This window comes from Neophocaena asiaeorientalis, unplaced genomic scaffold, assembly GCF_003031525.2.
Source record: "Neophocaena asiaeorientalis asiaeorientalis breed wild unplaced genomic scaffold, Neophocaena_asiaeorientalis_V1.1 scaffold254, whole genome shotgun sequence".
Lineage (NCBI taxonomy): Eukaryota > Metazoa > Chordata > Mammalia > Artiodactyla > Phocoenidae > Neophocaena > Neophocaena asiaeorientalis.
In genome coordinates this window covers 3,313,841-3,339,283 of record NW_020174705.1, presented here as the reverse complement: position 1 = coordinate 3,339,283, position 25,443 = coordinate 3,313,841, and the positions used below count along the sequence as shown (strand labels likewise).

General features: G+C 40.4%; 1 protein-coding gene across 1 annotated transcript in view; it reads left to right on the top strand.

The window, feature by feature from the left end:
* The window catches only part of CREBBP (CREB binding lysine acetyltransferase), a 127,906-nt gene that overhangs the window by 14,304 nt on the left and 88,159 nt on the right, over nt 1-25,443 (top strand). Inside the window, exon 2 of the mRNA XM_024759716.1 lies at nt 5,392-6,104. Within this exon, the coding sequence (XP_024615484.1) occupies nt 5,392-6,104 (713 nt within the window). The remainder of the gene's footprint in view (nt 1-5,391; nt 6,105-25,443) is intronic.

Below are 25,443 nucleotides of genomic sequence, written 5' to 3'. Positions count from 1 at the left end.
TGAGGCGGGCCAAGTTTGGTTGACTTTCTCCTTCGTAAGCTGCTGCTGTGGGCACCCCATCCTTACCTCAGTGTGATATAGACTGGGGAGCTCGTAGCTTCTTTTCTCAGGTCAGCTAATTGAAAGGGGCTCTCGGGCAGGTCTCTGTGAGACCTGGCAGAGACCAGGGGAGGGAAGAGGTTCAGCCCCGCCCCCTCCCCAAGTGCCTTCAAACCAAGAAGAGTCATTTGTGGTTCCTCAGGGAGCTGGTGACTGGAGGGTGACTCCCCCAAATGCGTATGTTCTATCTCAAGTTCCTGGATGCAACCAGGAAGCCCCCGAAGAGAGAGAGTTCCTATTCCCAGCGGTGGCAGTGTGACAGGCTGTCTGCTGTTCGCTGTGTGACAGAGCTCATCTTCTGCTAAAGGTGAACCCCTGGAAAGTGGGGTGTCCTCGAATCTCGTTCAGCCTCAGCTTTGCTCTCTCCTTGGTCCGTCCCCCGGTGACTTGGTGGAAAGAAAGGAATTTATCTGGGATTGGAAGTGGTGGCGCTCTATCTTGAATTTTAGGAACTTCCGATGATTCAGATTGGTATTACCCAACCTGTGTGTTGGGACACTTGGTGTGTAGAAAGCACAGCTGTGTTATGTTGCAACAGCCTGGCTTTCCTGCTTTGCTCTCTTTTATCAATGTTTTGTTTTGAACTAGAGAACAGGAGAAAGTAATGGTGAGAAAAGGGTGATGGTGTAGGTATGATGGTGATGGTGATGGTATGGATGTGCCTTCCTCAAGCCCTACACAACCGCTTTGTCTGTTAAAAAAGCTATACGTCATATATGTGGTTGTAGACAGGTTCATACGTGTTTGGACTGCACAGGTGAGGACATAGCAGAATTTGTCAACCCTTTCTGAGCCCAAACAGCTGTGAGATGTGCTTGGACTGAAGCAGGATGAGAAAAAGTAGTTAAGGTGGACAAATTGTGGCAGACCAATAAAAACCAAAAGTGAGCACAAGCAGACATAATGCCTGCTACAGTCTTAAAAGGTGCATGTGCATTTGGACTAGAACAAGACTAAACCATTAAAGAAAATCAGTCAATTTGAGAATGGCAGCATGCTGGGTGAATTTTTAAAGGTAAGAAAGTTTTTGTGCAGGATAGAATAAAATAACCAGTATCTGTGGCACAGAGCACTCCTTTCCTGCTTTCGTCGTGTAGCCCCGGGGTACCATTGTCCCTGTTTTACAGTTGAGGGAATTAAGGCACGGAGATTAAGCAGTTTGCCCAAAGACACAGGGCTAATTGATTCAGACAGGATTTGAACTCCTGTGTTCCACTTGCAAGTGTTGTTTTTGCATTCCCATTTCCAATTCCAATTCCTACACTGGACTAGAGACCATGTTCTTCTGCATTTACCTGCTCTTGTCCTGGCCTGTCTGTCCTCTCCTAGGAAAAGTGCTTTGGCACTCTTGGAACCAAGAGTCAGTCAGGGGAGCGTCAGCAGGTTGTTCCAAGCTTTACGTGTACAATATTAGTAGCCCAGTCCCTTCTTCTGGTTTATAGTGCTTGACACCTAATTTCCTCCCCAGCAGTTAGGGAGGAAACATGATCTCTATCATAACGGCTTCCATTTTCTAGTTTAAATGAGTTTCATTTTCACGTTCATAGATTAAGAAGCATTACATTAAACACACACATACATTGATTTCTTTTTTTTAATTAATTAATTTTTGGCTGTGTTGGGTCTTTGTTGCTGCACATGGGCTTTTCTCTAGTTGTAGTGAGCGGAGACTACTCTTCATTGTGGTATGCGGGCTTCTCGTTGTGGTGGCTTTTCTTGTTGCAGAGCACAGACTCTAGGCACACGGGCTTCAGTAGTTGTGGCACGTGGGCTCTAGAGTGCAGGCTCAGTAGTTGTGACACACAGGCTCAGTTGCTCCATGGCATGTGGGATCTTACCAGACCAGGGCTCGAACGCGCGTCCTCTGCATTGGCAGGTGGATTCTTAACTGCTGCGCCACCAGGGAGGTCACTGATTTCTTTTTTTTTTAATGAGATTACTGAGTAAAAATGTGTGTACATGTGGACAGAACCTGGAAGGCAACAAACAGAAATGTTAGTTATGTTGGAGTGTTGTTTTCATTTGTTCTTACTTTATTTCATGTGGTTTTGTGTCTGAAGACCTTAGGGAATCTCCAGGTTCAGGACAGTACAATAGCATAAAAGCTGTGGAATGGAACCCACAAAGCCACTTGGAAACACAGGAGCTGGGTTGTTGCTAGCAGCACGCCCTGGTCAGTGGTTCTCTCAGAGGTGTCTGCTGTATCCAGGAGTCGAGTCCTGTTGTCTCTTCATAGTTGAGTGTCCTGTAATCGTGAGGAAGCAACCCCAAATTGAGGGGCATTCTACAAAACAACTGACCTACCCTCCTCAGAAATCTCAGAGTTACGAAAGACAAAGTGTGAGGAACCTTTCTAGAGTAAAGGAGAAGACCAAGACATGACAACAATTCATTTCCTGTAAGTGCGCTGGGATCCAGAATCAGATTTTGGATCAGGAAAAATAAGTGTGATAAAGGGCGTTTTGGGAAACAACTGGCCAGATCTGAGTAAGGGCAATCAGTATATTAAGTGTTGTATCAAGGTTAAATTTCCTGAATTTTATAAATGTACTGTGCTGTGTAAAGGGTGTTCTTAGGAGGCACAAAATAAAGTACTTGGGAGGAAGGGCTCATGGTGTCTGCAGCTACTCTCACAGGTTCTACAAAACAGAGTATGTGTATATCCACTTGCAAGGAGTATCTAGTCCCTTACAGTCAGGCAGGAAGAAATGAGTATGTGTTCGAGGTGGTTTATGAGGCATGTAGGTACAGAGAACTCAGGAGGCTGAAAAGGAACTGGTCAGTTCTGCAGGGGCAGCCTACAGAAAGTCTTCATAGTCACTGTTTAATCTGAGGGAGGGCTGGACGTGGGGTTTTCTAGACTGAGAGAGAGTGCACCCAGAAGAAAGGTTGCTAATACATGTGCTGGCTCACGGTATTGTGGCTGGAAGGTAGGAGGTGCCTGGGAAAGAAGGGCTGGAAAGTGGGCAGGGGCCACCTACTGATGTGCCGTGTGAAGGAGTTTGAACTTCACAGACGTGATGGAGATAAGATGCCTTCAGCTGCAAGTTACCTTTAAACTCCAACTAGAATGGCTTAAATGATAGGAAATGTATTTTCTCTCATTACGAGAAGTCTGAAGATGGGGAGGCTTCCAGAGTTGGATAATTTAGCCTAGAGATGGCTTCATGAACCCAGGTGCTTGTATTTTTTCTGCAGCCCTCCTTAGTGTTTGTTTTTGTTTTTGTTTTTGTTTGCGGTACGTGGGCCTCTCACTGTTGTGGCCTCTCCCGTTGCGGAGCACAGGCTCTGGACGCTCAGGCTCAGCGGCCATGGCTCACGGGCCCAGCCGCTCCGCGGCATGTGGGATCTTACCAGACCGGGGCACGAACCCGTGTCCCCTGCATCGGCAGGCGGGCTCTCAACCACTGCGCCAGCAGGGAAGCCCCATCCTTAGTGTTTGAACAGTGTCTCCTCTCCTGGTTGAAGGGGGTTGCCACAGTCCCATGATGAAATCCAGTGAGGAAAAGAGAGATCTTTTTCTGAGCATCCCTTACCAATAGGAAGGAAAACCTTCTCCAGAACTGTCTTGGCTGACTTGCCTTCAGTTCCCTTAGCTGGGATTGTGTCACCTGGAAGGGGAAGGTGATTGTGGCAGTTCTTGCTCCTTGCCTGAGAAGGTGTTGCCCTTCCTAAAAGGAACATCCCGGCCAGCCAGCCGAGGAGGTTGTTGGGGGAAGCAGTCAGAAGGGTTTGCGCCATGGAGAAAAGGATTTTCAGTTTTCTAAAAGTGGGTGGTGGGAGGGGGAGTGGCTTTTTAAAAGCCACATGGACACATCACCCCACCATTTTACCATTACGACTCTATTTTTGGCATATTACTTTCCAGCTACTGCCTACACGCACGTACTTTAGTTCTAATCTTACTCTGTGTGCTATTTTGCGTACAATTTCCATTTGCATGTTTTTACATAACATTTTCCTGTATTTGTACAGTCTTCATAATTATTTTAATAGATGTATAGTGTTTTATAGTATTATACAGCAATTTATCAAACCTCTGTTATTGGATAACAGTAATAATAATAGCTAATACTTTCTGAACACTTAGCATCCACAGGCACTGTTTAAGTGCTTTACATTTATTAATTCATTTAGTCCTCACAACAGCCCTATGAGGTGTAGTAGCCATTATCACTCCCAGTTTCTAGATAGGGAAACTGAGGCACAGAAACTCTAACTTAACCAAGGTCACACAGCTAGTAAGTGGGGAGCAAGAAGCAGAGCTGGCATTCAAATGGTGGCAGTATGGGTCTAGAGTTGTAATAACCACTAAGTTAAACTACCTCTGGGTATTGTTTGCATTTGTTTTGATGTTACAGGTAATTCTATGATGAATGTACTTGTACATATCTTGTCCTTTGTACTTGCATGTATAGCCAGGTTGTTGTGGGTTGGACAGTGCCTGGTCAGTGAGGAACTAGAGATGACATATATATGCCACATTAGAGAAGTGTTACTTTGAGAGGGACTGGAAGAAAGGAGTTGCTTTCATTTTCATGCTTGATTACTAGGAAGGATGGTCTATTTTGTTTACTGTTTTTTATCTTCCTTTGTGATATTTACCTGCTATATCCGTTGTGCATTTATTCTTGGGATTCAGTGTGTTTAGAATCTTTCTGTAAAATTGACTCTTAACCCTTTCTGTATAATTCAAGTATTTTTTAAGCTCCTATTTTCTTTTACTTTCAATTATTTTTAGTTTCTATATATGTCTTTATTTTCATTTCCTGTAGCTTCAGCACTCTGAGAAATCTCATTTTCTGTTAAGGTTGGGGTTTTTTGATAATTTACCTTTTAAATATGTAATCACTTAAGGCTAGACTTTAATTTCCTCAAATTACTATTCGTCTTACCTGATGCCCAATTACTATTTTACACACATACGTTCTTATAAAGCATTTTAACATCATAATTCAGTGAACTAGTTAAATTTCCATTGTTTTCCTTTAATTTGTATATCTGCATTTGCCATATACTACACTATTATTGTTTTAGAATATATGATAAAATCTATCATTTTAGATAGCCTTCCTTTTATCTCTGTTTAACTTTCCCTTCTTCAGAGTTTGAAAAATATTCTTCCTGTTTTATTTTCCCAAATGAACTTTCAGATCATTTTGATGTTACTGTTAAGACGTGCTAGTGTTCCATGTTAAACGCCCCTTTAGGTTAAGATCATAGTAACATATGACAGTTGGAGAGCTATTATGGTTGCTTAGTTTCTCATTTCCGTTTCTGTTTAATTTTTAGATTTTGGATCATTGTTTGACTTGGAAAATGATCTTCCCGATGAGCTGATCCCCAATGGAGGAGAATTAGGCCTTTTAAACAGTGGGAACCTTGTTCCAGATGCTGCTTCCAAACATAAACAACTGTCAGAGCTTCTGCGAGGAGGCAGCAGCTCTAGTATCAACCCAGGAATAGGAAATGTGAGCTCCAGCAGCCCCGTGCAACAAGGCCTCGGAGCCCAGGCCCAGGGGCAGCCGAACAGTGCAAACATGGCCAGTCTGGGTGCCATGGGCAAGAGCCCTCTGAACCAGGGAGATTCTTCAGCCCCCAGCCTTCCCAAACAGGCAGCCAGCACCTCTGGGCCCACTCCCCCTGCTTCCCAAGCACTGAATCCTCAAGCACAAAAGCAAGTGGGGCTGGTGACCAGCAGCCCTGCCACGTCACAGACAGGACCTGGTATCTGCATGAATGCTAATTTTAACCAGACCCACCCAGGCCTCCTCAATAGTAACTCTGGCCATAGTTTAATGAACCCGGCCCAGCAAGGGCAGGCGCAAGTCATGAATGGATCTCTTGGGGCTGCTGGCAGAGGAAGGGGAGCTGGAATGCCATACGCTACTCCGGCCATGCAGGGGGCCGCAAGCAGCGTGCTGGCTGAGACGTTAACCCAAGTTTCACCGCAAATGGCCGGTCATGCAGGACTGAACACAGCGCAAGCTGGAGGCATGAGCAAGGTAAGTGAGCTTCAGTGCTTTGAATTCTTCCTATTAACCAGGGTCACATTCCTGTCCTCCTTTAGGCTTTCCTCCTGCCCTTCCCACATGGAAGAGACAGATTTGGTATTTAGTGCCCTTCTTTCCAGGATACAGATCTCTGCCCCATGCCTTTAAAGTGGGAATTGTTGAAGAAGCCAGCGATAGGCTAGCTTGCATGTCAGACAGTTGAAACTTAGGGAATGAGTTTGGACTGATAACCAGTTTTCAGCCTCTGAGGAGAATGTGTGGAAATAGAACCACATGGTTGAAAGAGGCAGCTTCTGCTGGGAATCAGCTTTTTGTTGCAGCAGTGAATCCGGTAAAGGCTCTTTACCTTCACTTCACGCAGCCGAACAAGTCGTTACTCTTCATGCCCTTCCCTTTTTACAACCAACTGGTGAAGTGTCTTTTGTCACAGTCTCCGTTTTACCAACAAAGAAGCTAGGTTCCAAGCTGGTCAGCTACCTGCCGTGGTTAACAGGGAAGAGATAACATGGCAGAGCCAGGGGGCAGCACGGGGCCTCGGGTCCCAGAGGAAACTCAGGTTTTCAAAGTGGGGTCCCCGAACCAGCAGCATCAGCATCACCTGGGAGCTTGTTAGAAGTGCAAAGCTACCGACTGCAGATGGTGTGACGCCTGTGCGGGGTTGAGAGCTCTGCTCCAGGGAAGGCCTTGCAACTGGTGTGTAGCGTAGGAACTGAATGTGGAGAACAGGGAAGGCAGATGCCAGGGTAGATAGGAGACCACTGGGAAAGCGAGAGCTGACAAGGGAAAGAGGGCGGGCTGATCCCACTGGAGCGCCAAACACCGAGATGCACTGAGAAAAGTCTTCTCAGCTACAGCCACCAGTGCACCTGTTTCAGGCAGTATTTGGTACAGCAGATTCCAGAACAGTAAAACAGTTTGGGCTGTTCTTTGGATTTGATTAGTCCCAAATAAGGGAAAGGGAGAGATCACAGTAGAGCACAGTTTCCCCACAAGGTTGATGCGAGCATTAGGTGACAGCTGTGAACCCTGTGACTGGCTTAGGTAAGAAGAGGAATTTTTTTTCACTTAAGTAAAGGTGAAGTAATTCCAAACGTTAAAATTGCATTTATCTCTTTTGAAATGTTATTAAGGGAGAATATGAACTTAATTTTTAGTTGTCCCTGGCATTTGAAGAGGGGTCTGTGTGTGAATGTGCCTTTCGGAGTTGGGTTGAGAAAAGATTTCTGTGGGCTTAGGGTTCATGGATAGATTGATGTTTGTTCCTTCCTAATTGACTCATCACTCTTGTCCACGCTGCCCAGTTACGAAAAACTATTTTGGAGAATTTAAGTCACATGCAAAAGTAGACATAGGACTCTTAAGTAATCTTAAAAATTATTGAGGGGCCCAAGTGGATAAAATGTGGATATATCTGTCCATATTAGCCACATTAGATACTAAAACAGAATTTTAAAACACAAGCACACATTCCATTAGCCGTTAAGTATAGTGATATCACATGTCACAGAGCCTCTGGAAAACTCCTCTGTGTTCTTGTAAGGGAATGAGAGCAAAAAAGGCAAATAATATCTTAGTATTATATGAAAATAGTTTCGACCCCTGAAAGGAACTGAGTCCCTCCATCACACCTGGAGAGCCATTGATAGAATATATATATATATATTCCTAGAAGTTAGACTTGGCATACCTGAGCACAGTGCCACTCTCACATGTAAATAAATGATTTCATGTCATCAATGTCCACTGAATATTCAAATTTCCAATGGTTGCGTATGTCATGATTTGTTATTACAGACTTTTTTCCCCCAGCTCTGAATAACCTATATTTTATTCAGTTGATATGGCTCTTAAGAATTTATTAATCTCTAGGAGTCTTACAACGTATCTGTAGGAGAATCTAGTTGTTTTGCTCGTTTATTTTTTTGTTCTGGGGGTTTCCTATAGTCTGGGCTTTGCTGATAATGTCTCCTTCACTCCATGTTCCTCTGCCAACTTTTTCATTCCTTTGTACAGAGTGGTCTTTCTTTCAAACGACACTTAGCTAGTGTTCACTCTGTGGAAAGTGAGCCACATTAGTGCTTTGCGGGCACCCATCTCTGTCCCCTGTAGGTACCCTAAAGAGGCTGATGGCGAAGGAGGAATGGGAACTGGCATTTTTGAAAGGTTGTCATGGCCTTTGGTTGGGACAAAAGAACTAATAGCGGTGGACAGATAGTAGGAGTAAGAGACAAGTTCATTTTAAGCGGAATAAGATTTTAAAATTCACTCGGGAAAAGACACATTTTTACAAAGGTAATTTTGTTTTAAAAATGATTGTTACAAAGGAAATGCAGATTTCCTATAAAATAATTTAAATAGTAAAAAAAAGAGCAGCCCCTCTCTCCTTACAGATAACCACTTCTATCTATACAGATATATTAACACAGATTCTTTTTTAGTATGAAATGGAACCAAACTATTGGGTTGGCCAAAAAGTTCCTTCAGTTTTAAAGTAAAAATAAAAGGCACGTTTTTCATTTTCACCAAGAACTTTATTGAACAACGTATTCACCGTTTTGTGCCATTTCTGCCATTTTTTCAGGCAACTTCATAATTCCATCTTCAAAAACTTTTTTTTGAGCAAAGAACTGTTCCAGGTGCCTTTTACAGTCTTCCAGGGAATTGAAATTTTTTCCATTAAGAGAATTTTGTAAAGACCGAAATAAATGGAAATCCAAAGGTGCAATGTCTGGTGAATACAGCAGATGAATCAGAACTTCCCAGCCAAGCTGTAATAGTTTTTGCCTGGTCATCAAAGAAACGTGGTCTTGTGGTATCTCGATGGAAGATTATGCGTTTTCTGTTGACTAATTCTGGACACTTTTTGTTGAGTGCTGCTTTCAGTTGGTCTAATTGGGAGCAGCACTTGTTGGAATTAATCGTTTCGTTTTCCAGAAGGAGCTCATAATAGAGGACTCCCAATCCCAAGGGAGATATACATAACATCACCTTCTTTGGACGAAGACCAGTCTTTGGTGTGGTTGGTGGTGGTTCATTTCGCTTGCCCCATGATCTCTTCTGTTCTATATCATTGTACAGTATCCACTTTTCATTGCCCGCCACAATTTGTTCTAAAAACGAAACGTTTTTGTTATGTCTCAGTAGAGAATCACATGCAGAAATATGATCAAGAAGGTTTTTTTTGCTTAACTTATGTGGAACCCAAACATCAAAGCGATTAACGTAACCAAGCTGTGGTGCAAATGATTTGCAGCACTTGATTTGGATATTTTGAGTGTGTCAGCTGTCTCCTGTGTGGTATATAACGTTGATTGTTCTCAATCTCGATTTGATCGCTATCAACTTCAGCTGGTCTACCCAACTCTGGAGCATCATCCAGTTAGAAATCTCCAGCATGAAACTTTGCAAACCACATTTGAAACATTCTGTCAAGTCACAGCACCTTCTCCATACAACGCACAAATCTTTTTTTGCGTTTCAGTTGCGCTTTTACCTTTTTTGAAATAATAAAGCATAATATGCCAAAAATTTTGCTTTTTTCCTTTCATCCTCAGTATTAAAATGGCTACACAAAAATTCACCAATTTTAATGTTTTTTTTTAAATGCACGCTGACATGACAGCTTTTACAATACAATCTAACAAAATTGTTTCAAATGAAGTTAAAGACAATTAAGCACTACTAGAGCCATCTTACAGGGAAAAAAAGGAAAAAACTGAACAAACCTTTTGGCCAACCCAGTACATAAGCACCTTGCTGTTTTACATAACTATATACCCTGGATGCCTTTCCAAGCTGTGTGTGCAGATTTTTCCTTTTTTTCTACTGATAGTAAGGTATTGCATTTTGTGATGCACCATAATTTATGTACTCCTCTGATGATGAACATTTGGATTGTTTCTGACTTTTCATTAGTACAAACAGTGCTGCAGTGAATATATCCTTGTGTAGGCATATCCACACGCATCATGGGATAAATTCTGAAAAGTGACGTTACTGGGTCAAAGACTTTGTTAAACGTTTTGTTTTTAGAAGAAATCATGCACATGGTTTAACAGCTAACAGCCAAATTTTTAAAAAATAGCACTAAGGATAAGAACTGAAAAGGTAGTCTCCCTTAATTTTTGACCCTTCGTTCTCCCAAATTCTCTCACCAAAGGCAACTACTGTTTCTTATCTATCCTGCCAGAGATGGTCTGTATATATAGAGGTATAGAAAGGGTGTGTGTGTGTGTGCGCGCATGCGTGTGTGTGCGTAGCTATCTCTTCTAAACATGAAGAGTAGTATGGTATAACATCTGTCTCTCTGTCTCCCCCCCAACCCCCACCATGTATAAATGTAGACATACACGTCCTTTCCACCCCTGAACAACGTAAGTTGGAAGTTGTTCCATGTTAGATAGAGCTCTCAGTCCTTCTTACTAGCTATGGTACAGTAGTAGTCCCTGATTTGGCTATATCTTTTTTTTTCTTTCTAATAAATGTATTTATTTATTTTTGGCTGCACTGGGTCTTCGTTGCCACACACGGGCTTCCTCTAGTTGCGGTGAGCAACGTTTGCTCTTCATTGCAGTGCACGGGCTTCTTATTGCGGTGGCTTCTCTTGTTGCAGAGCACGGGCTCTAGGCGCGTGGGCTCAGTAGTTGTGGCTCGCAGGCTCTAGAGCTCAGGCTCAGTAGTTGTGCACAGCTTGCTTAGTTGCTCCGTGGCATGTGGGATCTTCCCGGACCAGGGCTCGAACCTGTGTCCCTGCGTTGGCAGGTGGATTCTTAACCACTGCACCACCAGGGAAGTCCCTGATTTGGCTATATCTTAATTTATAGGACTAGTGCCCCAGTATCTGTACATTTAGATTGTTTCCAGTGTTTTGCTGCTAATCACAATTTTTGACTTGTATATATATCTTTGTACAGCTGAGTGTAATAGCTGGATGAATTCTTGGGGGTGAAATTTCTGGATTAAAGGATATTGACATTTTTAATAAGCATAGATATTGCCAGATCCTCTCCAAAAACATTATGCAAATTACACCCTCACCAAAGTGAATGAGTCCCTGTGCCCCAAATTCTCACCAACACTGATACTGTTCTTTTACTGATTTGCCATTCTCTTAGGCAGATTGTCTCTTAGGCAGAATGTCTTTTCATAAATTCATGGGCATTTGTATTTTGCTGTTGCTTGTATTCTCTGTCAACTTTTCTGTTGCATGGTTTCCCATTTATTCTTGTTGGTTTGTATTCTTTATATTCTTTGTATATTAAAAGCTAAAGTCTAAAGACAAAAAAATAGAAACAAAGCAGGATGGGAGAAGCAAAATCAAGCATAATAATTTAAAAATATGAAATGGTTCAATTTTTTGACTGAAAACATTATAATTAAAAAAAACAGCTAAAGTCTTTTAATGAGTGAAAGTTTCTCCCCCTTTTTTATTTGCTAAAGTCTGTTTTACCAGGAGAATGGCCACATAGGTTTATGATAGTTCTGAATTGTTGTTTTTTTTTTTTTTGTGATATGCGGGCCTCTCACTGTTGTGGCCTCTCCCGTTGCGGAGCACAGGCTCCAGACGCGCAGGCTCAGCGGCCATGGCTCACAGGCCTAGCTTCTCCGCGGCATGTGGGATCTTCCCCGACCGGGGCATGAACCCGTGTCCCCTGCATCGGCAGGCAGACTCTCAACCACTGCGCCACCAGAGAAGTCCGATAGTTCTGAGTTTTTACCAAATGGATGTTTTCAGTTTTTATAGAAACAAATTTATCCATTTTTTTTCTTTATGGCTTTTGGGTTTTATGTCATGTTTGGAAATGCATTTATGTTCCAAAATTATGAAATATTCTGTATTTTTTCCCGTTATACCTTGGATCTTTAGCTCAGACTTTATTTTGGCTTGAGTGAGATACAGAAATCTAGCTATATACATTTTTCCAAATTATAGTCATCCCAGTACCATTTATTTAGATACTACTAATCCAGCTTCCCCCCCACCCCCAACTGCAGTGACATCATTTTTGGTATATTTTATTCAGCTTTCAAATATACAGAGTTTAGGTCTATTTCTGGACTTTTTCTTTTGTTTCACAGATCTTTATTTATTCTGTGCCAGAAACTTATTATCCTAGCTGTGTAATGAATTTTTTTTTTTTTTTTTTTTTGTGGTACGCGGGCCTCTCACTGTTGTGGCCTCTCCCCTTGCGGAGCACAGGCTCCGGACGCGCAGGCTCAGAGGCCATGGCTCACAGGCCCAGCCGCTCCGCGGCATGTGGGATCTTCCCAGACCGGGGCACGAACCCGTGTCCCCTGCATCGGCAGGCGGACTCTCAACCACTGCGCCACCAGGGAAGCCCTGTGTAATGAATTTTAACATATGATGGAGCCAGTTGCCTTTCACTCTTTTTCAAGAATCCAGTATTTTCTTTGCTGTCCTTATAAGATACTCTTCTAGATGTATGGTTCTCAACCCTGTCTGTGCATCAAAATTACCTGGTTTTTTTTTTTTTTTAATGTGATGCCTCATCCCTACTGCAGACCATTTAAGTTAGAATCTTTGGGGCATGGCATGAGCATTGATATAGTTTATAGTTCCTCAGATGATTTTCATGGCAGCCGAGGTTGAGAACCTCTGTTTCAGATAAACTTTAGGACTGTTTTTCAGATTCCTAAAAATCAAACAAAAGTCTTCGGATTTGATTGGGATTATATTGCATTTTATAAACCATTTAAGGGGGATTTTGACATTCTAACAGTTTTGTGGCTTTCCAAGTTGTCTTATCCTGTACATACAAGGTTTGTCTTTTCATGGAGTCTTATGTTGCTCAGAGGCATACTATAGTTTTCTTTATATAGGTAATACACCCTTTTTATTAAGTTTGTTTCTGGATGTATTAATGGGTTTATCATTGCTATTAGAGATGAGTTGTTCTATTTCATTACCTAATTGACTATTGTTTTAATATAGGAAAGATGTTGATATATACATGTCAATTTGGTAATCTGGCCACTTAATGGAGTTCTCTTGTTTATTCTAATACTTCTTCAGGTGATTCTTTTGGGTTTTCCTAGTAGGCAGTCATCTTTTGCATTACTGATACTTTTGTCTTCTTGGCAGTATTTCTACCAGTGTTTATGCTCTTGGGAATCCCTGTCTTGCATCTGACTTAAATAGAGATGTATGTAGTGTTTTATTATTAAGTATAATGTGAGCTTTGGTTTTCAGTCTTTTAAAATTGGGGTGTAATCTTTTATTCATTTATTGGATGCTGGATTTTGTCAATTCCCTTTTGACATCTATAGTGGTTACCCTGTGATTTTTTTTTCTCCTTTGTTTTATTTATGTGACAGATTATCTCAGTAGGTTTCCTACTATCCAACTGAACCATCTCTGTAATTGTGAAATTGAAAGTTAACGTTTTGCTGAATTTTATTGGCTAGCATTCATTTAGAATTTTTGGTTCTCACTGATCAACAGTGAGATTGATCTGTAGGTTTTTTTTGTGTTTTGTCAGGATTTGATATCAGGGTTGTGTTAATTTGGTCGGAAAGAGTTTGAAAGCTGGTCACATCTGTTCTCTGGAACAGTTTCGAATTTGAATGATCTGTTCCTTGAAGAATTGAGAAACCATCTGTACAACTGTATGGGCTTGAAGCTTTTTTCCTCGAGGGTGACTTAAGATCTTTGACAATACTCCATTAGACTATTGGTCTCTTGAGTCAATATATTTTTCTTTTAGAAAAGTCTAAATATATTTTTATTCTGAAGAAAAACTCAAAATGTTTAACTTCTACTCTCATTAAAAAATATAAAGTGGGTACTATTCCCACGTTACAGATTAGAAATGGAGGCACACAGAATGGAGAGGAGAAATTATTTCATTAAAAAAAATATATCATGCCATGTTAACATTATTGCCATGTTGTTGAAATGGCTTACGTTTCCTATTTTAAATGTTTTCTTTAAGAGACACAAAATTAGGAATGAGAAAGTAGAAATAATCAAAAACATCAGGAAAGTCCAAAATTGTAAGAATTTTTGTATAACTCTTAATTGTAAAGCCTGGATAAAAAGAATTTTTATTAAAATATAGATTGTAAAACTGATCCAAGAACAGGCTGCACGGGTTAGTGATTTAAGAGACCCTTAGCCAGACTTTATGGGATCCGATCCTGGCTGTGCTGTGTGATCGTGGAAAGTTACTCAGCTTCCCTCTATTCCCTTCATTCTGTGTGCCTCCGTTTCAACAGTAGGAAACCTCATATGTTATCTTTTCAGTAGCACGCTCTTGTTTTCTACAGAAAATAACCCAAACACTTGCCTTTTAGGAGGAAAGCAAAAAAGATATTTAAAGATAAATTTAAGGGGACTTCCCTGGTGGTCCAGTGGTAAAGAATCCGCCTTACAATACAGGGGACTCAGGTTCAGTCCCTGGTCAGAGAACTAAGATCCCACATACTGCGGGGTAACTAAGCCCACGTGCCACAACCACTGAACTCGTGCGCCTCAACTGGAGCCCGCGTGCCACAACTAGAGAAGAGAAAACCTGCATGCCACGACTAGAGAGGAGCCGCATACCACAGTGAAAGATCCCGCATGCCTCAGTGAAGATCCCACGTGCCACAACTAAGACCCAGCCCAGCCAAAAAGAAATAAAATAAATAAGTAAATCTCTTTAAAAAAAAAATAAAGATAAATTTAAGTGGGAATTGGAAGCCATACACTCAAGTTCTTCTCCTGGCTAGAGGTATTGAGAGTTATTGCTCTGCACAGAGAAGGTGGCAGAGGGAAGCCAGACACTGGTTGAAAGAGGAAGGTATTTTGATGTATCTGGGCAAGGGGTCCAGACTTTATAGTTTTGAGGTTGATAAATGCTTTTACAGCCTTAGAAATCCTTTCAGTCCTTTCTTATAAGTAATGTATTGGAAATAAGGGACCAAAATAGTTTGTGTGGTAAGCCTTCTTCACGGGAGGTTAGATTAGGGCTTATTTTTTTATAAGGTTTTTGGAATATTGTTTGCGGAGCACGGGCTCTAGGTGCGCGGGCTTCAGTAGTTGTGGCACGAGGGCTCAGTAGTTGTGGCACATGGGCTTAGTTGCTCCACGGCATGTGGCATCTTCCCAGCCCAGGGCTCGAACCCGTGTCTCCTGCATTGGCAGGCAGATTCTTAACCACTGCACCACCAGGGAAGTTCTGGGGTGAAGGTTTTGATTTTTAGATCCAGACCGCCCTGGATCCAGTCAACCAATATTTTGGTCAGATAAGATAAAGTGGTCGTTCTCAGACTTGGTGTCCAGCACAGGCACTGCAGGCTTGTTAACCCAGAGTGCTGGGCCTCCCCAGAGTTCCTGATTCAGTAGGTTTGGGGTGGGGCCTGAGAATCTGCTTTTCTTGCCAGCTCCCAGGTGACGGTGGTTGTGCTGATCAGCGACCACACTCCAAGAATTGGCGTGCCGAAGGGATAGATTAGCCGCATATGGTCAGTAAGAGAGGAGTAGGGCCAAATTGGCTGTTCAGAATAAGTGACTCACCTTCTCTATTTTGGAATGATAATTGGACATTTCTAACATTTAATAGCAAGAGAAATAATACTGTACATTTGTCTGATCCTTTTCTCTTTCTCATGTAATGTCATCTCATCTGATCCTTGAAATAATGCAAAGGAAACAAAGAAGTTTTTTATTAAGTAAATCCTAATTTGGCCTTTTTGAAAAAGATCACAATGGAGGTAAATGGTCAGTTTATAGAATTAAAAGGTTGAAAGCTTTGAATTAATACAGTGTGCTGTGTGATAATTATATAGCTCCTGTAGGCACAGGTTTTTGGTAGAAATATTAAGCAGTCTTGTACTGGCTCAATAATTGTATCATGACTTTAATGGAGAATATGTGATTCAGGATTTACTGAACTTCCCATGATAATTATCCATGAATTTATTTTTAATTTTTTTAATTAAATGAGGTTGTATATGTATATTTAATGGCTTTACCCACAGATTGTACTGACCTGTCAACAACTCCTGTCGTTGTTGTCATCATCATCATCGTTAGTAGCAACAGCAGCCGCTTCAGCAGCTCAAACTGCCTTCCCCAGATGAAGTACAGCCAAGTGCTTAAGAGAAGAGGTTGGGATCTGGAGTAAGCTGCCTCAGTTCAAGTTCAGGCTCCACTAATTATTAGCTGTGGGAAAATAATATAATCACTCTGGGTCTTAGTTGTTTGTCTTTTAAATGAGGATAATAATAGTATCTGCCTTTGAGAATTGTATGGATTAAGAGGGGATAGTAATAATATCTACCTCATAGAATTGTGTTGATTAAATGAGATGGTGTATATATAGTTCTTAACCACAGTGTCTGGGTTTACTGTAAAACTTTCAGACAAGATTGGTTAGTTAGCTGGCTAGATGCTTTCTTACATAAAGGATTTGAGATAATCACATTTGAAGTGATGAGACTGCTTTTCTACTGTTTTCAGAGAATTACTTTCTAGTAATAAAAGTAGTTGATTGTACAAAAATTGAAAGTTTAGAGAAGAAACCATAATCTTATCACCCAGTTCATAATTGGTGTTAACTTTTTGATGTTTTCCCTAGCAGTCTTTTATCTATAATTATGTATCTCTTTTTAAAGTCAAAGTTGGAGTTATATTTCTTTTTTTTTCCAGTTAACTTTGTAACTGATTATTTTCTATAGCACAAACTTAATGAATGTTTTGCATAATAGCAGCATTGAGTACTTTGATTTGATAGGTCTCCAGGGTGACTACTTTGAAGAGTATACTTGTAAGAAAAACCAGTCAGCTTTGTTACTTTCTAACTAAAGGTCAACAATTAGGATCTGGGGTTAAAGACCTACATGTATTAATTTTTTTAATATTTTGTTTTACTTTCATTATTAATTTTTAAAAAAATTTTTTAAATTATTTTTTTTTGTGGTACGTGGGCCTCTCACTGTTGTGGCCTCTCCCGTTGCGGAGCACAGGCTCTGGACGCGCAGGCTCAGTGGCCATGGCTCACGGTCCCAGCCACTCTGTGGCATGTGGGATCTTCCCGGACCGGGGCACGAACCCGTGTCCCCTGCATCGGCAGGCGGACTCTTAACCACTGCACCACCAGGGAAGCCCCCCATTATTAATATTTTTAAAGGTATAATTTACGTAGAGCGAAATGCACAGATCTTAAGTGTTACAGTTTGATTTGTCAAAACTCATGCGCATGTAACCCGTACCCTTATTAAGATACAGGGCATATTCATTACCCCAGAAAGTTCCTTTGTATTCCTCACTTTACCTGTTCTCTCCACCCCCATGTCTGTTGTCACTACTGATTTCTTTCACCATGGATGAGTTTTACCTGTTCTCAAACTTCATATAAATGGAATTCTGTAATGTGGGTTTTTTGGTTTGTTTTTGGTGAGGCTTCTTTTGCTCACGGTGTGATTTTGAGATTCATCCATGTTGTTGCCTGAATTTAGTAGTTATTTTTATTGCTAATTAGTATTCTTTTGTATTAATATACCATGCTTTGCTTATCTAGTCTCCTATTCATGGATGTTGTGGTAGTTTCCGGTTTGGACTGTTAAGAATAAAGCTTCTGTGAACATTTTTGTATAAGTCTTTGTGTGGACATATAAATTTTCATTTCTCTTAGATAAATAACTAGGAATGGAATTGACTGGATAAGGAGGGGTCTGTTTCTGGACTCTAGTCTGGGAGTCAGCAAACTATAGCCTATGGGCCAGATCTGGCCCACAACCTAAGAATGGTTCTTATGTTTTTAAACGATTGGTTAAAAAACAAACTAACAAATAAATAAAAGGATGAGGGATGGGGGCTTCCCTGGTGACGCAGTGGTTGAGAGTCCGTCTGCCGATGCAGGGGACACGGGTTCATGCCCTGGTCCAGGAAGATCCCGCATGCCACGGAGCAGCTAGGCCCGTGAGCCATGGCCGCTGAGCCTGCGCGTCTGGAGCCTGTGCTCCACAATGGGAGAGACCACAACAGTGAGAGCCCCGCGTAACCGCAAAAAAAAAAAAAAAATCGGGTTGCTTAATTTCTCATTTTCATTTCTGTTTAATTTCTAGATTTTGTGTCATTGTTTGACTTGTTTGTTGCTAATATGGAGAAATATAATTGGTTTTTCTTTATTAACATTATATCCTGTAACTTTGCTAAACTCACTTGTTCTACTTATTTGGTAGATGCCTTAGAATTTTCTAGGTCATGGTTGTCCTTGTAAAATAGTTTTACTTCTTCCTTTCTAATCGGTATGCTTTTTATATTTCTGGCTTTACTGCTCTGCCTGAGACCTTCAGTGTTTAATAAAAGTGTTGAGAGCATACATCCCCTGTCTTATTCTGGATCTGTGGAGGAAGACATTCAGTCATTTATTAAGCATGGTGTTAGTTGTAGGCTTTTAGAGGTATCCTTTGTCAGGATGAAGAAGGCCCCTACTCTACGTAGTCTGCTGCGTCTTTTTATCATAGATGATTGCTGAATTTCATCAAATACTTTTTCTGTATCTATTGAGAGGATCAGGTGGATTTCCTTTATTCTGTTAATGTGGTAAAGTACATCTTTCTGAATGTTGAACCAACCTTAACAGTCCTGGGATAACCTCCCTCGATCGTGATGTATTAACCTTTTTACGTATTACTGGATCTGATTTATTTTATTTATTTATTTTTTAAACTGAGTTAGGATTTTCCTTCCTTCCTCCCTCCCTCCCTCCCTCCCGTTTTTATTTGGCTGAGCTGGGTCTTAGTTGTGGCGCATGGGATCTAGTTTCCTGACTAGGGATCAAACCCGGGCCCCCTGTATTGGGAGCTAGGAGTCTTAAACACTGGGCCACCAGGCAAGTCCCAGATCTGATTTATTAAAATATAGTTTAGGATTTATGCGTCTATATTCATGAGGGATATGGGTCTATAATTTTCTTGCAGTGTCCTGATATGGTTTTGGTATCAAGACTACACTGGTTTGTTCCCTCTTCCTTTCTTTTCTGAGTTCAGTATTTTTTCTTAAAATGTTTGATAAAATTCACCAGTGAGACCATCTGGGTCTGGAGTTTTCCTTGTGATAAGGTTTTAAACTATAATTTGATTAGTTTAATAGGTACAGATTATTCATATTTTTCATTTCTTGTGTTAATTTTGATAATTTGTGTTTTTCAAGGAATTTATCCATTTCATCTAAGGTCTTGAATTTATTTGGCATAAAAGGATTCATAATATTCCCCTAATTTCCTTTTAATTTCTACAGACTCTGTAATAATGTCCATTGCCCCTCTTTCAATCTGATATTTATAATTTTATGTTTCTCTCCTTTTTTCCCTGATCAGTCTGGGTAGGGACTTGTCAACTTTATTGGTATTTTCAGACAACCAACTTTTGACTTGTTAATATTCTCATTTTGATAGATCATTGATTCTCTTTTTGTTATTTTCTTTTTTCTATTTTGGGTTTTCTTTGCTCTTTCTAACCTCTTGGGGTAAATGCTTATTAGATCATTGATTTTAGACTTTTCCAATATTAACATTTGAGCAATAATTTTTTTTAACATCTTTATTGGGGTTTAGTTGCTTTACAATGGTGTGTTAGTTTCTGCTTTATAACAGTGAATCAGTTATACATGTACATATGTTCCCATATCTCTTCCCTCTTGCGTCTCTCTCCCTCCCACCCTTGAGCAATAAATATTGGTCTGCACTGCATTTTATAAATTTTGATAGGTTATCATTTAGTTCAGAATATTTTTATATTTTGATTTGATTTTTTATATTTGATTTCTTCTCTGACTCATGTTTCTTTTTTTTTAATTTATTTATTTTTGGCTGTGTTGGGTCTTCATTGCTGCACGTGGGCTTTCTCTAGTTGTGGTGAGCCAGGTCTACTCTTGGTTGTGGTGCACGGGCTTCTCATTGCGGTGCCTTCTCTTGTTGTGGAGCACAGGCTCTAGGCGCGCGAGCTTCCGTAGTTGTGGCACATGGGCTCAGTAGTTGTGGCTTGCGGGCTCTAGAGCACAGGCCCAGTAGTTGTGGCACACGGGCTTAGTTGCTCTGCGGCATGTGGAATCTTCCCGGACCAGGGCTTGAACCTGTGTCCCCTGTATTGGCAGGCAGATTCTTAACCACTGCGCTACCAGGGAAGCCCTGACTCATGTTTCTAGGTAGAAGTGTGTTGCTTAATTTTCAAATATTGGGGATTTTTGCAGATATTATTTTGTTGTTGATTTCTGATTTCATTGTGGTCAGAGAACATGCTCTATACGATTTTTGTCGTTTGAAATTTACTGAGACTTGTTTTATGGCCCAGCGTATGGTCTGTCTTGATGAATGTTCTGCATATGCTCGAAAAGAATGTGCCTCCTACAGTTGTAGGGTGTAGCATTTGTAAATGTCAGTTAGAGTAAGTTGATTGTATTCAAATTGGCAACGTCCTTACTGATATTTTTTCTGTCTCTTCTACCAGTTACTGAGAGAATGTTAAAAATATCCAACTATAATTATAGATTTTTCTATTTTTACTTTAACTAGAATGAAATTTGATTACTTATATCATGTATTTTGATGCCCTTTTATTAAGTGAATGTACATTTTGGATTATTATGTCTTCCTGATGAATTGAACTTTTAATCATTCTACATGTTTCTCTTTATTTCTATTAGTATTCTTTGTCTCATTAACATAGCTGCTCCCACTCTTATTAATATTTGCAAAGGATATCTTTTTTTACCCTTTTGTCTATGTCTTTATATCTAAAGTGTGTCTCTTGGAACGAACATATAGTTGGAACTTATTTTTAATTTATTCTGACAATCTTTGTCTTTAAATAGAGGGTTTAGTTTATTTACATGAAATGTTGATACAGTTAGACTTAGGTCCACATCTTGCCATTTGCTTTCCATTTGTCCCTTCTGCATATTGTTCTTTTTTTTTCTCTTTGTTCCTTCCCTGCCCTTCTTTTGAAGGCTGATTTCAACATCTTTGTCATCTCTCTGTTTGTTTCATTTGCAATCTTTTGTTCGTTTGTTTAAATATATAATTCCAGTTACGGGTCACATTTTCCTGCCTCTTTGCATGTTTAGTAATTTTTGATTATGTAGTAGATATTGTGGATATGTTGTTGAATAAGTTTTGCTGTCTTCCTTTAGGGAGCGTTGGATTTGTTCTGAGAGACATTTGACTCCACTCTTTGTATTCCTCTTGGGTGTTTTTCCGTCACTGCAAACATTTTAGGAACCATTCTCAAGCCCAGCCATTAACTTGTCTCTCAGACTTTAACACAGACTTGGGCAGGGCTTCTTAAACTTTAATGATTTGCAGATCACCTGGGGATCTTGTTAAGGTGCAAATTCTGCTTTGGGAGGTCTTGGGAAGTGGGGTGCTTTGAGTCTGCTTTTCTCACCAGCTCTAGGAGAGGCAGTTGTTGTGGCTGTGCCCTCCAGGCACTGGGAGGTCTCTCCATCTTGATGGTGTGAATGTAAGTTAGGGTATGTGATGGGTGCCCATTGGTGATTGGATATATCACACTTCAAAAGTTATCTGTTGTTTCTTTCCTTGTTCAGTGTAGAAAGTTGGGAAGTACTAAACCTAACATTCTTTATGTAAATGGGTCCAAAGCATGACTTCAAGGATCGACTTCTCCAAAATGTTTCTGCAATATTTTGGAAAGAGTTACGTTTACTGTAGACAGTAATTTGCTGTCCATCTGTCACCAAGTTAAAACATTTAGGGTTTTTATGTTGATTACCGCATAATACTTATGGCATTTTTCAGAATTACATAATGACTATAACATAAAATTTCAGTATGATCCTTTTATGAACAAGGATAACAATTACTGTATTTACTCTTTCTGAATTATAGTAAGAGAAGAGCAGGCAAGGAATGACACTTCTGGTCTGGGGTGCCAATTGTACTGGGCTCTGTGCTGGGTGCTTTGCAACACAATCTCAATTCGTCTCATGTTTAATAATCCTGTGAGGTACATGCCATATCTGTTTTGCACATGGAATAAAATATTCTGAGCCATTTTTCTGTCTCCCAGGAAATTATTCAAGATGACACATGTTAGAAAGTGGCAGACTTGACTTACAACCCACCCATGTCTGACTCCAAGGTCTGTATTTTTTCTACTACACCATTTTGTCTGTAATATACCAGGATTCAACATAAGATGGGGAACTGCATAATACCCAATTTTCTGTGTATGGACCAGGTTTTACCCCCATTTACAAAATTTATAGAATAGATAACTTGGAGAGTGAGTCTAATTTCCCAGGAGTATTTTTTGTTGTACAGAAGGATTTGCTGCTTATACCCTTCTAGAAACACACATGTATACTGTGGGCCTTGCCTGTGGTCTCACTGGGCTGTGGCTCTCAATCTGAAATAGTAATTCAGCCAAGCAAGTTTTGCAAGACCCATAAAGAAGTTGGTTTTTCTGGCTAGTGAAAAAGTGTTTACCTCCCATGTGGGAGGCCAGCATAGTTATAATTACTTTTTATGTGATTTTTTAAAGTGATCTTGTCTCTTAAAAAATTTTTTTTAAACAATACTACTACTGTAGCAAAGAAAGATTTCATTTGTGACTTTCTGGGTTTTTTAAATTTTCAAAACACACCAAAGAACGATATAATCAACATCTATGTTTCTGTTAGTCAGAATTAACACATGTTGATATTTTTCAGATTTTCTTCACAGTTGTTTTTTTTTTCTTAATTTTTATTTTGGCCACACAACATGGCTTGTGGGATCTTAGTTCCCCGACCAGGGATCGAACCTGGGCCCATGGCAGTGAAAGTGCCAAGTCTTAACCACTGGATCACCAAGGGAATTCCCTTTTCACTTTTAAAGTAGACACTTTTTGGGAAAGTTTTAGATTTATAGAAGAATTGGAAGACAGTATTGAGGATTCCTATATTTCTTCCTCCCCCCATTACTGTTTCCCATATTATTATATTTGTATATTTGTCACAATTAATGAGCCAATATTGATACATTATTATTAACTGAAATCCATACAGATTTCCTTAATTTTCCCCTAATGTCCTTCTTCTTTTTTTAAAATTTCATCCAGGATACCACATTACATTTGTTATGTTTTCTTAGGCTCTTGTTGGCTGTGACATTTTCTCAGACTTCCCTTGTTTTTGATGACTTTGATAGTTTTGAGGAGGACTGGTCAGGTGTATTTAGGATGCCCCATTATTGGGATTTGTTTTATGTTTTTATTATGGTAAGACTAGGGTTTTAGACTTACGGGGTTATGGAAGGAAGATCATAAAGTGCCATTTTTTTTAATTAATTAATTTATTTTGGCTGCATTGGGTCTTCGTTGTGCACGGGCTCTCTCTAGTTGCGGTGAGCAGGGGCTGCTCTTTGTTGCGCTGTGCACTTCTCATTGCGGTGGCTTCTCTTGTTGCAGAGCACGGGCTCTTAGGCACACGGGCATCAGTAGTTGTGGCGCACGGGCTTAGTTGCTCCGAGGCATGTGGGATCTTCGGGACCAGGGATCGAACCTGTGTCCCCAGCATTGGTAGGTGGATGCTTAACCACTGCGCCACCAGGGAAGTCCTAAAGTGCCATTTTTATCACATGGCAAAGTGTGCATATTGTCATCATGGCTGATCACATGGTTGTGTGGCTTACCTGGCTGAGTTCGTGTCTCTGCTGTACTGTTCCATTCCCTCCCCCTTCTAGCCTGTCCTCTTGGAAAGAAGTCACCATGCACAGCCCACACTTAAAGAATGGGGTTGGGCTCTATCTCCCTCTTGGTGGGGTGTCTGTGTAACTTATTTGGAGCGCTTCTGCATGGGAGATTTGTCTCTTTTTCATAGTTTTTTAAAATAAATGAAATCAAATCTAACAGATTAAAAATCTAAGTGTCTTATACACGATATACATGGTACGCTATATGTATTCATCTCATTAAAAAAAAACTTGGTATTATTAAATTGATACATATAGGTTTGATTCTTTTTTTTTTTTTTTTGCTCTTTTTTTTTTTTTTTTTTGCACGGTACGCGGGCCTCTTACTGTTGTGGCCTCTCCCGTTGCGGAGCACTGGCTCCGGACGTGCAGCCTCAGTGGCCATGGCTCACGGGCCTAGCCGCTCCGTGGCATGTGGGATCTTCCCGGACCGGGGCATGAACCTATGTCCCCTGCATCGGCAGGTGGACTCTCAACCACTGCGCCACCAGGGAAGCCCTGATTCATTTATTTTTAACATTATTCATATGACTTAAAATTCTTCTTTAATTTTTTTGTATTAAAATTTTTCTGTATTTGTGCAGAGTTTTGAGTATACACATAACACTCTGAAAACTTTGCTTTTTACAAGAACTTAAAGCAGTGGGTGTAGCTGAATCTCAGAAACAAGAGGGTTTTGTCTTAATAATTGTTAAAATAAAAATTACTCATAAATGGAGTTTCCCCAAAACATTTTTTTTCTTTGATCATCTTTGCTACAGTTGGTAAAATGCATTCTGTGCAAAAATTCCTTTTTTCCCCCCTTTTGTTGTCTGCTGAGGAGTGAGCACCTTTCCTGAATGTTCTAATGAACAAGTGTCCAGAGTGCTCTGAACAACACCAGATCAGAGCTGTGAATTTGTTGTTGATGACATTTTCTGTTCAGGAGATGCAACTAATTATCAGTGGATTGTAATTCCAAAGCCATAGTTCTGTATAATTACATCTGTGCGTATTATTGTATATTTTAGGGTAAGAATGTGGCACTTGGGTTTGTAGCTTTTGAAAAATGGCATGATTGCAGTGGTTGCTTTGTTATTACCAAGTGGAAGCTTCATGCCCTCAGTAATGAGTTGTCTAATTCTGTTATTCTGCCCAGTGTTTGAAGAATGAACTGGAAAACAAGCCATCTTAAGTCCTAGAACAAGGCAAGAGATAGATAATACTGGGAAATGCCAACTTCATACATCGTATTGGAATTACTGACCTTGTAAATTACAAGTTACAGTGCATGCCCGTCTGTTTTCAGTGTTGTAGAAAATTTATTCACTTTAGAGAATCCTGTCTGATGTTAGAGATTTTCTGTGCTCTATTTTTGGAAAGAGATCTTAAAGGCACCTCAAGATTGCACAGTGTTTTGTGGTTTTCAGAGCATTTTCCTATGTGCTGTTCCATTTAAGTTGGAAACAGGAAGTCTGAGCAGCCCTCTGTGTATGGTGTACAGAGGTGTATGGTCTCATTGGTGAGCAGCCATGCTGATAGGGCTATGGGGGAAAGCACTGGGGCATGGAGATAAGGGACAGACCAAGGGGAGGTTCGGAGCGTTGTTTTCTCCCCTGAGAACTTGGCACATGTTGGTTGGAGATTGGCTGTAG